Source organism: Podarcis muralis, chromosome 2, assembly GCF_964188315.1.
Source record: "Podarcis muralis chromosome 2, rPodMur119.hap1.1, whole genome shotgun sequence".
Classification (NCBI taxonomy): domain Eukaryota; kingdom Metazoa; phylum Chordata; class Lepidosauria; order Squamata; family Lacertidae; genus Podarcis; species Podarcis muralis.
Genome location: NC_135656.1, coordinates 71,047,940 through 71,063,327, shown reverse-complemented (window position 1 = coordinate 71,063,327; position 15,388 = coordinate 71,047,940). Strand labels below are relative to the sequence as shown.

The 15,388-nt window shown below is 43.0% G+C and overlaps 1 protein-coding gene across 2 annotated transcripts in view; it reads right to left on the bottom strand.

Moving 5' to 3' along the window:
* BSN (bassoon presynaptic cytomatrix protein) overlaps window positions 1-14,542 on the bottom strand; it is a 202,222-nt gene extending 187,680 nt beyond the window's left edge. For both annotated transcript variants that reach the window (XM_028718651.2, XM_028718649.2), the window contains exon 1: window positions 14,082-14,542. In XM_028718651.2, the coding sequence (XP_028574484.2) occupies window positions 14,082-14,272 (191 nt within the window). In that variant the 5' untranslated portion in view covers window positions 14,273-14,542. The remainder of the gene's footprint in view (window positions 1-14,081) is intronic.
* Between the last annotated feature and the right edge of the window lie 846 nt (window positions 14,543-15,388).

Here is a 15,388-nt window from a genome sequence, read left to right as displayed (position 1 = left end):
TTTAGTCATATGCTGCAAGTGGTGTACAGTAGTGGTGAGAGCCTTACCTGCTAGGCCTCTAAGGCAAAGCAATGCAGAACTGCAGAGCTGGAAGGGGCCTCAAGAGTCATCTAGTTCAAGCCCCTGCACTGCAGGAATCACAGTCAAAATATATTAAAAAAAAATAAAAAATTGTCCAGTAGCACTTTAGAGACCAACTAAGTTTGTTCTTGGTATAAGCTTTTGTGTGCATGAACACTTCTTCAGATACACTGAAACAGAAGTCACCAGACCCTATCTGAAGAAGTGTGCATGCACACAAAAGCTTATACCAAGAACAAACTTAGTTGGTCTCTAAGGTGCTACTGGACAATTTTAATTTTTTTTAAATATATTTCGACTGTGTCAGACCAACACGGCTAACTACCTGAATGCAGGAATCACAGTTAAAGAAGCCCTGACAGATGGCCACCCAACCATTCTTTAAAGGAGAGTCCACTACCTTCCAAGGTGTTCAACTGTCAACCAGCTCTTACCATCAGAAAGTTCTTCCTATGTTTCGTCAGAATCTCCATTCTTGTAAGGAGAACAAAAAGCCTGGCAATCCCATTCCTTTGTAATGCTGATAGAACCTGCTCCACAACTAAATCTGTTCATGCCTGTTTCAACTAGGTCTCTATGTTTATTTTAACCCACTTATGGAATGCCCCTCTTCATCTTGTTTTTCACATCAGCAGTATTCGTGGAGGGATACACTGACTCAGAACTCGTCCATATTTCCGCTTGTGCCATGCCTAGAAAGCACGGGTCTCAGCGGTGTCCCCCTTGCCCCACTCCTTTCCAAGGAAAAAACACCCCTTTTTAACAATAGATTGGAACAAATTGCAATCCAGGAAAATCCCAGACTGGGTGTTAAAGAGCAGTTCCCCCCTCCCCCGGGTGGGGGAGAACCAGAGGGACAAGAGGAAGTATGGATGAGCCCTCAGTTCTTATACAACACTAAATCAAACCTTGGCTTAGTGCAATTCAACAAGGGTGTGTGTGCAGGTGAGTCTGCAAGCTCCCAGAGAAAAGACTACAGCTGATTTGCTCTTACTCTGGTCTGGCTGCTGCTGCATTGCTATTCTTTGGAGACCACTGTCACTCAGAATTGTTGCTGATTGTGCCAAGGATTCAAATCCCTGTCTGAAGGAAGGCCTGGAGAAGTTTGGGCATCAATAGTTTGGAGTACATGGTATCAATAATATTGTGCTTCCTGTTTTATGGAAACCACCCATCCAACTACTCTGCATCTGGATGGATAGCTGGGAAACTGTCAGGTGTGCACACAAGCCGCTGCCCCCAACCCCGTCACTAGCAGAGCTGTTGTCATGTTAGGGAACAGCTGTGTGCAGAAGACGAGGCAGGCAGGCAGAGGGCTGAGAAAGAGGTGAAGGATGAGTGTTGACGAATATCAGTATTCCACATTTGGATTACTGTGTAAATTCTAGTTACATCTCAAAAGAGGTATTGTGTATTTAGAAAAGCTGTAGGAAAGGGCCATCCTAATGATCAGGCATCTGACTGGCCATCAAGAAAAACAGGATGCTGCACCAAACAGGCCTTTGGTCTGATCCAGTACTGTCTTTCTCACTTGCCTTAGGGCCTGAGGAAATCAACCACAGGGGAGATAGGGAGCTAAGGAAATGAGTTACTGAGAAAGAAAAGGAGAAAAACACTCTTAACGAAGTTGGAAAGTAGAGGAGAAGCTCTCTCTATGCTGCTGGCAGGAAGAAGCAACACTGGAGTGTTACATATTGAGGAGAACAAGGAAAGCAGGGAAACAAAGGAGCAGAGAGCCAAATGTGAAGAGAGCTGAGAATCCTGATGTTTGAGGAAAGTAGGGCACAGTAGTCAGTGGCCTGAAAAAAACAACAGGAAACTATAAAGAACTGCGGATGGTAAATGCAGAAGTATGGTGCGTGGAGAAGAAGGAATCTATGGAGGCAAGGAGATGAGAAAATGAGATTGAGATCTAAGCAGAAAGATCTGGGCTATAAAAAACTGCACATGATGCCTGGGGACAGGAAGAGCACTCTGGTGTTGACAAGATGGGAGGCTGCAGAACTGAAGTCCAGGGTGCACTGGCTGATGTTAGTTTGAATGAGCCAGACAAATATTTGCAGATCTCTAGAACAGAATTGTTTTACTAATGTCGTTTAAAAATAGTAATCCTCTTTTAATGGGAGCAAAAGCCCAAAACAAAAACATTCTAGTGCAGAATGTAACTCAGGAAAGAGTTAAATAATGCTTGATTCCCCCCACCTCATGTATTTCTTACTAGTCTACATTAAACATAGACATCTTTCAAATGGTACAAGTAAACTACTACCAATATAGCAAAATGCCACGTAATGACTGACAACAATTGACAGCTATGCTGCCTTTCTCAGAGAATAAAGAGTAGCAGTAAATTTTTAAAAACCGCGTCAGCTTGCAGTAGCTGCAGATTATGGCTGCTGTGCAAAGTAGAGCACATAACTAGAATACAGCTAATTTTTTTCTCCAATTTTTGGCTCATAGAATTCTGTGATTTCTGCCATCTGTATTTTGAGAGTAAAATTTCATGCACCATGGTATTGTAGCAGGACTACTATTGCAGTGCACAACAATTATGGCGTGAGCCATTTTCTCCTCATATGATGAAGCTTAAAAACATAAAAAGTCTAGGTCACATCTACATCCACTAGTTGCTCACATACATAGTACATAAACTCCTAAATTTCTAACACCTTTTCAGAACTTCAGCCCTTCAGCTCCAGGGGCTCCTCCACCCCTTCCTATATTGTCACCACTACAGCAGGGTGGGAAAAACTTCTCAAAGAGCTCTCACATGTGGAACTACACCCAGGAAGACCCATTTCAAACAGAAGGCTGTGCTCGCAAAAGGGTCCATATTTTGCTTTCTACACAAATTACCAGGCTCATGCTGTTCTGCCCTATGTGAATAATTTGCTACGTCTTCATAAATAAAGCCTTAGTAAAAGTCAGATTCAAGCTCATGAGCCTTCTTTTCTCGAGTAATTTTTAGATGCACTCACAGATTAATTATCAATGCCCTCTGGCAGTTTTCTGTAAGAATTAGAGTAACCTGACTGTGAAAATAGAGTAGCTTAGAGATTCTTTAAAAATTAAGTGGTTTATAAATGCTTTTGATATAAATAGGATAGCAAAAAAACATGGTGGGAGGAGAAGGAGAAATAGCAACTGTTGTAGGGCAGGTGTGGGGAACATTTGGCCCTCCGGATGCTGCTGAACTACAAGTCCCATCATCCCAGGTCATTGGCTATGCTTACTGGGGCTGTTGTAAGGGATGTGCATTTGCACTACAAAACCGAATGTGCCTGAAGATGGAGAAGCTGGACAATTGTAGCAGGGCTTGATAGCTGCACATTAAAAATCCTTCTAAAATGCCAATTTGCTACAGCAGCTGTTGCTCCTCCCAAATAACAACTAGCCCTCATGAAGGTGTACAATATCCCCAAAGTCTCCATGGCCATTACATTCCTGGTCAGAACCAGAGGAACTGCAGACTCCAGTAGAAGCAGGGCAATGCTCCAACATCTTGCGTTGTTCACTCCCATGATCAATTGTTACTTGACACACAACCCATGTTTCTGAGCCCTCCTCTGCTTCTTCTTTTTTAACCTGACTACCCCCAAAGGGCTCAGGGTTGCTGACACCACAATAAGAAAATCAGTCTTTAAAACCTCAATTAAAAGAAATACCCACAGCTAGAAAATCCATGCGCCATTTACACGTTGGTCCCTTAGGACAAGAAGCTCAAATTAGATTAAGATGGTCATTTATCACATCATCTCTAGTTTTAATACATGTGTGTGCTTATCTTGCAGGCAGTCGGTCGGTTTGGTGAAACACAAACACTCAACAGACACTGGCCCAAGAAGGTTATGGACTACACACAAGAAATGGAATATGCAAGGACATAGAAGGCAAGGCCTTCCAAGGGAAAGTGGACAGTGAGAGAACCTCAACTGCACACACAGGCACACTGTATTCCAGTGATTTGTGACCAGTGGCTCATATCATGCACCCCATACATGGCATCCCTCCAATAATCCTGGGATGTGTAGTTTCTTAAGCAGAATTGTAGCTCTGCGGAGGTGCACTATAGTTCCCAGGATTCTTTGGGGGAAGCCGTATGTTTTACATACACACCAAAGAGCTCAAAACTAAAGCCTTCTAGCCCAATGGCTTCTTTAAACCATCACATTTGTTGTACTCTAAATATAATTCTGCTAAATAAGAATTTTTAAATAATACATAAAGTCATTATGTCTATACTAAAGGAGACAAAACATATGCTAAAAACATCCTTGTTTAGACAAGCCTACCCAGAGGCTTAGAAAGTTGGAGTAATTTTATTCCATTTTTTTTTTACTTTTGTACTGTATGTTTTAAAGTAGGGTTGTAATTTTTTCTTTGTTTTATTGTTTTATCTGTTTATAAACTACTTTGAGGTTTTTAAAAAAACAATCAAGCGGTGTATAAATTATAGGTAATAAAACAGCAAACATGCTAACAATGGAATTAGACAAGGTTTCAGGATAGGGGAAATGGCATATTATCCCAAGATAAGCACACTGCCCAAACCTGGTCGTTCAGTAAATAATAAAATAAATAGTAGACCCACACTGGATCTCTTTAGTGCCATAAAGCACCACCTCACCTTGGCAGCTCCAAATAATGGTAGAACAATCCTTTTCTTCTCAGATTGGGTGAAGCCCTGAACAAGAACACTCATTAGGGACTGCAAATACACTGCAACATTTTGCTGTTGAGTTCACACTTGTGTACAGTGGTACCTTGGGTTACAAACTTAATTCGTTCCAGAGGTCGGTTCTTAACCCAAAACTGTTCTTAACCTGAGGCGCGCTTTTGCTAATGGGGCCTCCCGCTGCCGCTAGCATGCGATTTCCGTTCTCATCCTCGGGCAAAGTTCTGAACTCGAGGTACTACTTCCAGGTTAGCAGAGTTTGTAACCCAAAGCGTTTGTAACCCAAGGTACCACTGTACTAGTAATAGGGTTGCCAGACCTCCAGGGCTGACCTGGAGTCTGCAGGTTTGCCTGCCTGCCTCCAGGTGGCAGGTGGAGGGCTTGAATCTCCAGGTGGACTTTGAAGTTATAGACTGGGAAATGAATTCTACAACAAATGGCCCAAGAAGCTACTTCTTTGAGTCAGTGTAAACTGTTCAGAGCTGTGCTCAACCTGCACATCAAGCAAGTTTCCAAAGAGCCGTATTTAAAACACTGTCACAAACTTTATCAAAGCTTGTCTTCTCCTGCTACAAGGGCCCAAGGTAATCCTTCAAGAAGGCCCTGATTAATGCAAGCGACCCAATGGTATCATGAAGTGGAAGGAAAAACAAGCCTTTAGAAAAGAAGGAAGACAGGAACCATGCATGGCAACACCCAATTCATTTCTAAAGTGAAAAGAATGTCAGCGCCCAGGATTTGAAGAAAATGAAGATAACACAACTAATAGGAAGATGAGCAGCAATTATTGTGTTTCCTTGGACTAACAACATTAATCGACTAATCTGTGCAATTACCTGATTCATTACTTGATCATAGATTAATTGCAGATTCGTTTTAATCTGGTCAGCCATCTGGACCTGACTGATTCTTCTACTGCCACCTTGTACTTTCTGCAACCACCTCTGTTTCTGCCTGCTACTGAAGTAGTGCTGCTGCAGCAACTATTTTACATTTATTTAGTGCTACCACACAGAACACAGAAGTGACATGGCCCCTGTCCAGAGGGTTTGCAATCTTAGTGATGTGAAAGGGAATGGAGCTGGCAGCAGAATGCTCAGGAAAAAACAAGAGAAAGCAGTTTTCCAGGAAAGGCACTGAGAGTTTACACATTAAGAATGTTGCTGCATATGCAATGGTATTTGGATCAGCAGACCCTGTAAAACGTGAAGCTGAACGTGTGTTTGTGAATCCACAATAGACATACAGTACAGAGTACTGTAGTCAATGAGGTGCTCCAATTTGCTGCTCCAAACCATGGCACAAATATGGCAAAATACTCTGCCATGTAAAGAGCATTAAATGGCCTTAGATATTAAGGTGTGAAAGAGAAAGTGTTGGCTTGATGTGCAAAGGGAAGATGGCTCCAAAATGGTCATGTCATTCACTGTGTCCATGGAAGGAGGAACAAAACCCACTTTTATTATTCTTTATTGGCATGTATACTGCTCAGTGTCCAAATTGGCTTCTAAGCAGTTCACAAAACATGAAAGCAAAATATACAAAACCAATTAAAATCTGTAACTAGCATCAAAAAGCAATACAACAGTAAAAACAGGAGATCTAGACCCACACCAAGTGAAAAATGCCTGTGTAAAGTGGTGCCAATACAGATGGGGGCCTCTCAAATTTCAACAGGGAGAGCTCCACAGACCAGGTACAATCAATGAAAAAGCTTGTCTTCATGTTACCACAAGGTAATAATTACTGGGCAGCAGCAAGGCTAATCGGGTTCCATTTGCTTATCTTACTGCCCTTATAGGGCAAGGGAGGGGAACTTGGTATTTCAGGAAACTTGACCCAGAGTTGTTTAGGGTTTTATATGTAAGTAACATAAAGCTGGCCTGATAGCTAATAGGCAACCTCAACATTGGTATGTTATGTGCCTGATAAGGAGCGCTACTGCACCAGCTGCAACCTCTGGATCAGAAGTAAGAAAAACCCCATACAGAGTACACTGCAGTAGTCTAGATATGTGTCACAGTAACCAAGCTGTCCCTTTCCAGGAAAGTCACCAGCAGAGTGGTTCTCTAGAGAAGAGTTCCCTCCAGAAATCTGTGGACTACAATTCCCATAACCCCTGACCACAGACCAAACTGGCTAGGGTTGATGGGAGTTGCAGTCCACAACACCTGGAAGGACCCATATCCAATGCACATTTCCTCCCCCATTGTGATATATGATATATATGGTACAAGCTCTCAAAGTTGCAAAATCACTTTCTGTTTGGAGGGAGGTTGCCTAAGGTTATAAAGGGGCTCTCTGGAACGACAACAAAAGATAAGCTCCACTTTTAGGGAGTTCACTGAGGCAAACAGTGAAAAGCATCCTGTATCACAGCAGAACTTCATAAACCACATATTCTACAAGGGCCAGATCCAGGTTTGTGATGAAGCAGGCATCCATTTTCAACTACTGCCAGTTTCGGTCTAGGTATTAGCATGGATGCCTGAAGCATCATGCTTAACACATACCTGTTAAGTATCTGTTCCGCAAATATGCCTAAACTCTGGTTCTCAAAGCATAAATGATCTTCCAAAAGATCTGCATGTAGCTGCATTGTTTTAAACATTTCAGATCTCAATAACACTGATTTGGCACTTAAAAACAGCAGCTTAAAGATGCTGGGCAGAACTTAACTAATGAACTCAGTCAGGAGAAACCCTGTCGATTGGGGATCGAAACCGGGAAAGGGGGGTTGGAGTTTGGGAATCCAAAGGGCGTACAATTATATTTTGAACTTTTCTTCTTTCTTTATTTTGTTTTGTTATGAGTACGAAAAAGGGGAATTCGTGGAAGAGAATTGGGGTCGACCTTAGAAAAAGATTTTAATGTTTAAAGACTATGGATTATAAAGGGAAAGTGGCTATATAAAATGAACTAAATTGAATAATGGGCTAAATACAATAAGGTCAAAAACTTGGGATAAGAACTTGTTGAACTAAACAAATGGAAATGAAATACAAGAAGGGGAGGTGTGGGGAAGTCTTGGAAAGATGTTAATGAAAGTAAGGTTTAAATGTAAATGTTTTCTTTTTTCCTTTTCTTTTTTCTTTTTTGGATTTTTTGGAAATTTCAATAAATATGATATTAAAAAAAAAAAGGAGAAACCCTGTCGAGGGGCTTCTGCTTGCACAACATGACTCCCTCCCCCCTCCCCCCATCCCCTGCACACGCCCCACAATTGGCTATGGGAGGTTCAGGAGAATCTACAGAACAACACTCAAGGGAAGGGTGACTATTCCATCTGGCAAGCCAAAATGCTTGCACAGATGGAACGTTCAACATAGTGTGAGGTTGAATTTTACCCTATGTCTCCCTCCAATCTCTTCTTTACCAGACAGTTTGTCAAATATAACCATAATTGGCATTTTAAAAGCACACATATTCTACAAAGTCACTAGCCATAAAGAAAATGAAATTATTAGCCTTCAAAAAGTTACAAAGATTATTGGGTTATGTACCGGTAAATTCACATTTCTTATTGGTAATGCAACACTCTTGACAGAAAGCACTTCATTCTTAAGTCTTTTACCCAGCTTTTAATATTTTCCTGTCATTAAAACCAATGTGCCTTTAAATGCACATGTATGGCTGAATTGTGTCCAGCATCGCTTAGTAAGTTATCTGCTTTCTCTTCGCTGTTTTAGCTATTAAGACTAAAATTGCAGTACACAAAGTTGAATGAGTCCTCTATAATATTCCAAATTCCTTCTTCCACGACGTCCCTCTTCCAACCATCTTCCAAATACTTTCCCCAAAAAAACTGTTTCAAAAGTTTATAAAAACATATTCACAAACTGGTAACTCATCATTTTATATGAAGCTAATTCTATCAACCCACCTTATAGGGCTGTTTTCACTAAGAGGTGCTTTAAACACATGATATGCAGTTTATGCTTGTTAATTAAAGTTTTATCATCATCACCACAGCCTTGTATATTTTATACCTGCATTTCAAAATAAGTATGTTCCAATTTATCCATTACATTTCTGTTCTTCCACCAAGAAAGTACTGGGGTTTCCACTAGTTTGTTATGTTAGGTACAGTAAGAGATAGTTAGTGAATGATCAAATGTCATGCATTAACCCTGGTAAGCAGGGATTTCAACAACACTTCCCATGTTCATCTAACATTTTACACTGCACTTCTCCCCTGCTACCTATAAAAAGTAAGAGGGTTTAGGTTTTTTATATTTGACAGTTTATTTCTTTGTTTTATCTGCACTTCTGTTGCTGTTATTAGTTGTATTTTTATACTGAAAAGTTCAATAAAAACTAATGCCTAAAAACGAAAGAGGGCAGAAAAGCATTTGGTTAAAGATTACTGCTGAACGCTACTGAGATGATAGGTTTGATCATGTGGGAAAAGACAGCTTAACAGTAAAACGCATTAAGAAACTGGAAAATGCATTTTAATCCCAGTGACACACTTGAGTTTTATACATAAAGTGCAGTTGTATGTCTTACAAGTGATCTATAACTGAGATTTCAGAAACATGCAAGACTATGACCCAAACATGTGCTGTATCCATTTCATTGTGAAGTGATATGAATCAACTATTTTTGACTCCTGAATTAGATACTAACTAGACATTTGCAACCAACCTGGTTTACTCAAATCAAAATATTAAATAGGCACCACACAATCCCATCAGTCTCTTCTGACTCCTTGGCTCCTTTCCTTGCCTATTCCCGGGAGCTTGTAACAGGAGCTTGTTACTCAGCTCTTCTCCCACTCCCACTCCCCCTTTGGCTCCTACTGTTCTTAACTTCCATCTCTCTTGCAGCCACCTCAATTCATCCTTTCCTCAAACCCCTCCCTTTCAGCCCAATGAATTCTGTGTTTCTCTTCCTCCAGCCATCTGCCCTCACGCCCCCATTCCATGGCACCAGCTCAAGCTGGGGAGTGTCATTGCCAAGAGGCAGGGGAAAGACATGTTTAGCCTATTATGAAACAACTGATGAAGCTACTGGACCTGGTGGTATCAAGATCTCAAGTGTGTGTGTGTGTGTGTGTGTTTGTATAGATGGATAGATAGCTATACAAACAGTCTTAGCTGCTACACCAGGAGTGACAAGATGTCTGCAGCTTCCAGAAGGTAAAGGCCTCACCCTGTAAGGTCAAACAACTTCCAGTTATGCATTACAGCCACTTCTAAGAAACTTGGGTCACCAGACTATTATCAGAGGCATGCCAAGGCCTGTTTTTGAACCATGAGCATCCTGTTTGCATTCAAGTTGATTATTATAATAACCTTGTGATAGTAAGAATTTGGTGCCCAAGTTTGCCTCTTTTCATTCTTCCCTCCTCAACCCTTTTCCTTTTGTGTTGTGTCTTTTCAGATTGTATACTGAGAGTAGGGAAATATATATATTTCGAAAGCTTCACTGATAAAAAGTATTATTATATATTTATTTAGGCTCCACATTTTTCCCTGACTGGGACTCAAGGTGCCTTTTAGATAAAGTAAAGGCAGCTAAAAAGATAAAGGAAACATCTGGAAAGCACTTGAGTTAAAAGAAAGTCAGTAAGACCTTTAAAGGCTAGTCACTGTATGTGACTAGCTTGCTCCCTGATTTTATTTTGTACATCACCTTGAGACATGCATGGGAGGAGATTAATAATAAATAAATATTTACATGTGGCTACATTTTGCCCCACATTAACTGCTGCTATATCTTGTTAAGATGTTGAATTTGAGAATCGTTCAGAAGATCTTGGTCTATAGTCCTATCAAAAGGGAAACAGATATAGCTGAATCCATGGTTCTAAACATATTGAATATTTGGAAGGGGGGAATTAGTACAATTCGGAACTCACGAAGACCCTAACTGAAAGCTTTATGGTGCAATCCTATGCAAGTTTCCTCAGAAGTAAGTCCTACTGAGTTCAATCATGGTGCTTAAAGGTAAAGGGACCCCTGACCATTAGGTCCAGTCGTGGCCAACTCTGGGGTTGCGGCGCTCATCTCGCTTTATTGGCCGAGGGAGCCGGCGTACAGCTTCCGGTTCTTGTGGCCAGCATGACTAAGCCGCTTTTGGTGAACCAGAACAGTGCATGGAAACCCTGTTTACCTTCCCGCCAGAGCAGTACCTATTTATCTACTTGCACTTTGACGTGCTTTCAAACAGCTAAGTTGGCAGGAGCAGGGACCAAGCAACTCCAAGTAAATACCGGTACCTCCAAGTAAATACACACTGGATTTCAACCCAAGGACCAGTGTGAAACTTCAGACAGGTACACCAAGATGCATCATGCACCTGGCAATATAGGAGGTAATATAGGAATCTGTCTTGCACCTAGTAAGACTACTGCTCTATCTAGTATTGGCTACACTGGCTGCCAGTGATTCTCTGGGTTTTCAGACAAGATTTATTCCCAGCCCTTATTGGATTAAGCCCTGGGACCTTTGGCATGGAAAGCATGTGCTCTAGTACTGAGCTATGGCCCTAGCCTGGTACTGATACCATCCACAGGGATATTACCCAACATTAATAAATCTGAAATAGTATATTTTCCCATTCCTATGTTTTATATGGATTTGGCTCACCTGCTTCTGAAACACTTATAGGTAGTAAACATGTGGAATCTTAATTATACTGTGCAGTAAGTTGACCTAATAGGCTCTATTATTCATTAAGCAAAACAACCTTTCTAAAACTGAAGTCAGGTCCAAACACCTTTTTTTTTGCACAGAGAAATTTCTAATATTGGATAAGGTGCTTTTAATTAACATCCTTAGCCTTTGTTGTTTTTGCTGCAACAGACTAACATGGCTACCACCCTGGAAACTGCCCATATTCATGATTACTCCTGCGCATTCCCTAAGCAAAGGACTATAAGGCTGACAGAATAAGCATCCATTAGTTATGACAGGGATATGATAGGATGCTTGTTTTGAGAGAACAGGGTTGTGCTGATTGTCTGGGTTTGGAAGAGTGTCTAGTACGTTTGCACAGATGTATTAGTACTTGGATAGCTTCCCAGTTCTGTTCTTCGACACACCATGGCAGGAGTGTCACGGAAAAGCCTCAATGCGCAGATGCTTCAAAACACTCAGCTCTCCATCAGTAACACTTTTATGGTGCATAATTGAGCCTGAACTGCAGACTTAAAGAAACCTTCCAGGCCACAGAAACTAAATAATCCTGCTACAGGTCCCAACATAAACACACTTCTTCCTTTTCATTACAGCTAGCTAGCTAGCTTAGCTACTACACACACTCCTTCCAAATCTTACACAAGTTCATTCTGCCTAATTATTTCAACACCCATTAACTCTCATGCCTGTATATACAACTTGCATGCTTTGCCTACATCCCCCCTAAACTCAGCTGAGGAGTAATGTGCAAAGGCTACCCTGCAAGAGGGAAAGAACTGCCACATCACAATTCTGACACCATTTCCTCTACATACAAATGACAATTCTACAAACAGATTATGTACATTTTCAGAAGAGATTTAGGATTAAAGATACTATTAAAATATATCTATACCAATTTGAAGATAGGTGATGGATAATTGTTGCCTTTAAAAAATGTAAAGGGATCAATACAGAACATCAATCAGCATAGTTTAATAGATTTCTTCTACAAACTCATGAGAAAAATCCAATGATAAGAAAAATCCAAGTTCAGGCAGGACCTTTTGGCATTAAAGGGTAATAAAGAAGGTTCCTGCTTCAACATAGCCTTAATACAGAAAAACAAGCAATTTGATTTCTTCCAGAATCTACTATTGCATTCTCCTTGTAATAATGGAGCATTTAACAGCGCAAGCCCCTTTTAAACATATGAACAAGGGTGATACACTTCTTAGTGTATTCTACTCAGCTTTTCAACAAAAATGGCTCAGTACCTATTAGCACATACACACATATATATCCAATATCTTACTACAAAACATTAAAAAGATTACTCTCATTTTTTCTCTAACTTTTTATTTTTATCTGCTTTCTAACACCAAAGTTCTATATTTATTGGTAGCAAATGTTATTTTTTAAAATTTCTTCTAAATGTAGTGTTCTGCTGCATGATAACTAATCATTATACTACTCTCCACCCTCACCCTGTCACGTTTTGTTTTCCTTTTTAGGAGAAACTACACAGAGCATTGATGTTTTTGTTCTATTATTTCTGTACACTGAGGTAGAGATTACATAACTACTACTATTATTCTTTTTATATATATTTCAAACAGTCTGCAATTAGGACAGCCACATGCAGGGTATATAAACTGTACTCAACATAATGGCTTTAAGCACCATCAATTGTATCATTATAAACAAGCATGAGGGCAATTTAACTGGCCAAGATGATCTAGGTGTGAGAAGGGCGACCTGTTTGTCTATAGATGTTGTAGATGACTTAAGCCAGAAGTCTTGACAACACACACACTGAAAAAGGGTGCTTGCTTAGTTCTTTACCCACAAACCATGATCTTCTGTTTTGCATGTCACTTTTCCCATCCTCTGTGTAATCAACATCCCATTCATGTTGCTCTGCTCCCCTCTCCCTGATACTAGCCTGCACTACGGCACTCTGTGGAAGTGTCTGCATCCTATGCATGTATGTGCCCATGTGCCATCTGGTCCTCCATCCGATGCCTTTTGCAGCACCATCCAGCTAGATGGATCTCATTCGCTGCATCAAATATGTGCAGATTCCTGCATACTCGCCTATAAAAGATGAGTCGCAAATGGCACCCAACACAGCCTTTCCTCCACTTCAGACACCACCAAAACTATATCACAGAGCTTGGTCAGAGATCAGCATTCCCAAAATAAGAGGTATCAGTATGCAGCGTTCTGAAATAAGAGGTATCAATATGCTCTAGGGAGCCTTGACTCTCTGGGATTGAAAGAGTGCCTCTGAAAACAAGGGGCTTCCCTTAACATAATGCACACATGGCAAAGCTACCACCCAGGCCCAACCATCTTTCTGTTTCTCCACATCCACTCATTCTGACAGAGGACTCATGTCCAGAGCCTTCCCCCACAAGAGCTGGCGACCCCTCCGGGTTGCACCCGGTCTTTTTCTCCCATTTCTCTCGGCCGTCTCCAGAGGCTGAGCCTTGCCCTCTGCTGTCCCATTCCTCTCTCGCACTCCCAGCTCATGCCCAGCCCCACCTGGCACCCCGCAGCAGAGGGTTCCCCAGTTGCACTTCGCCCTTAATCCCCACTCCCTCCAGCCCTGCTCCTCCTCCTCCTCGGCCCTGACAGACCAAGTTGCCCTCGAGCGACCCCTCCCCTCCTGCCCGGCTCAGCCGGTCTGCGCTTCCCACCTGGCGGAGGGTCCGTGCGGCTGCGCGGGGCCCGGTGCGGCGGCTGGAGCCCTGCCCGGAGGGAGCTGTCCTCCGCTGCCTGGTGCTGAAGGCGGCTTGGCAGCCCCGGGCGTCGTGGAGGGGCCGGCGGCGGGGCCGGGGGGCAGCTGCCCCTCGGCTCCACCGCCCTCCAGGCTGGCCTCGTTGCCCATGGCGAGGCGGCGGCGGCCGGGATGGGGACGGGCTCCCGGAGCGTCCTCAGCGCAGCGCCTCCTGCGCCGCCATCAGCCTAGCTCCACCATCGCCGCCTGCCCCATCCGCACTGGGCATGCGCTCGCCGGGGCGCGAGCCAGGCGCCCACCCCTCCCACAGCTGAGGGAAGGAGCGCGCTCCGTGCGGGGGCGCGCAACCCGAGGCCAATGAAGGCTCGCGCAGAGTTCAAGCCCGCCCTCCGCGAGCACGTGCGCGGCCCGACCAATGGAAGCAGGCGAGCCCTGCTCGTTTCCCTCCCCCCTTCCCGCCAAGCGCGTGCACGAGCAGGGCCGGACGACGAAAACCCGGCGACGAGCAGCCCTTTTGCGGTCCAGGCGAGGCAGCCGAGAGAAAAACCTTCCCCTTCAGAAGGCGCAAAGCCCCGAACTGAACGCCTCGCCGTTCCTTTATTTCCCGGCCAATGGGAATTTGCGCTCATTCCCTCCACCGTTTAACTGGCCAATAGGAGCACGCTCTTCCTTACTCCATCCTTCCGCACATGCACGGCTCGCCTAATGGGAGGCCAGCTTCCCTTGCCCTGCCTTGAAGGTTGCTCTCCATCGCCAGCTTCGCCTCCTTTTCCCTCCCTCCGCTCCCGAGCTGACCAATGGGAGGGTACACCTGCTATTTTTGCCCTTGGCCTGTCCAGTGCATTGGAACTGCAGCTGCAAGGATATCAAAGGCAGCCTCCTTATCCTGAAGCCTGGCCCCTTTGCCCAGCCAATGCATTCTTAGTAGGGCTGGGCGAAGGCATGTGCCCATCTTCTGACTGCCATGATGTGTGTGTGTGTTGAGACATAGACTTGTGTCACTCCCCAGCACAAATAATCAATAAAAGTAGGTAGCAACATCACTATTTCTATGAGGTCAATATATTTCTTCAGGCCAACTATACATGCCCACATCCAATTAGCAAGAGAGGAAATGATTATATACCAACTTCTGAGCTGTATAGAACAAAGCATTCCAGAGAAATTCACTTTCATTGCAACCTCTGAATTACTGGTCTGTAATTGTTTATTAATAGTAAGTAAACGCTGGGTATTTTTACTGGTACATAGAATTGATACCTTGCT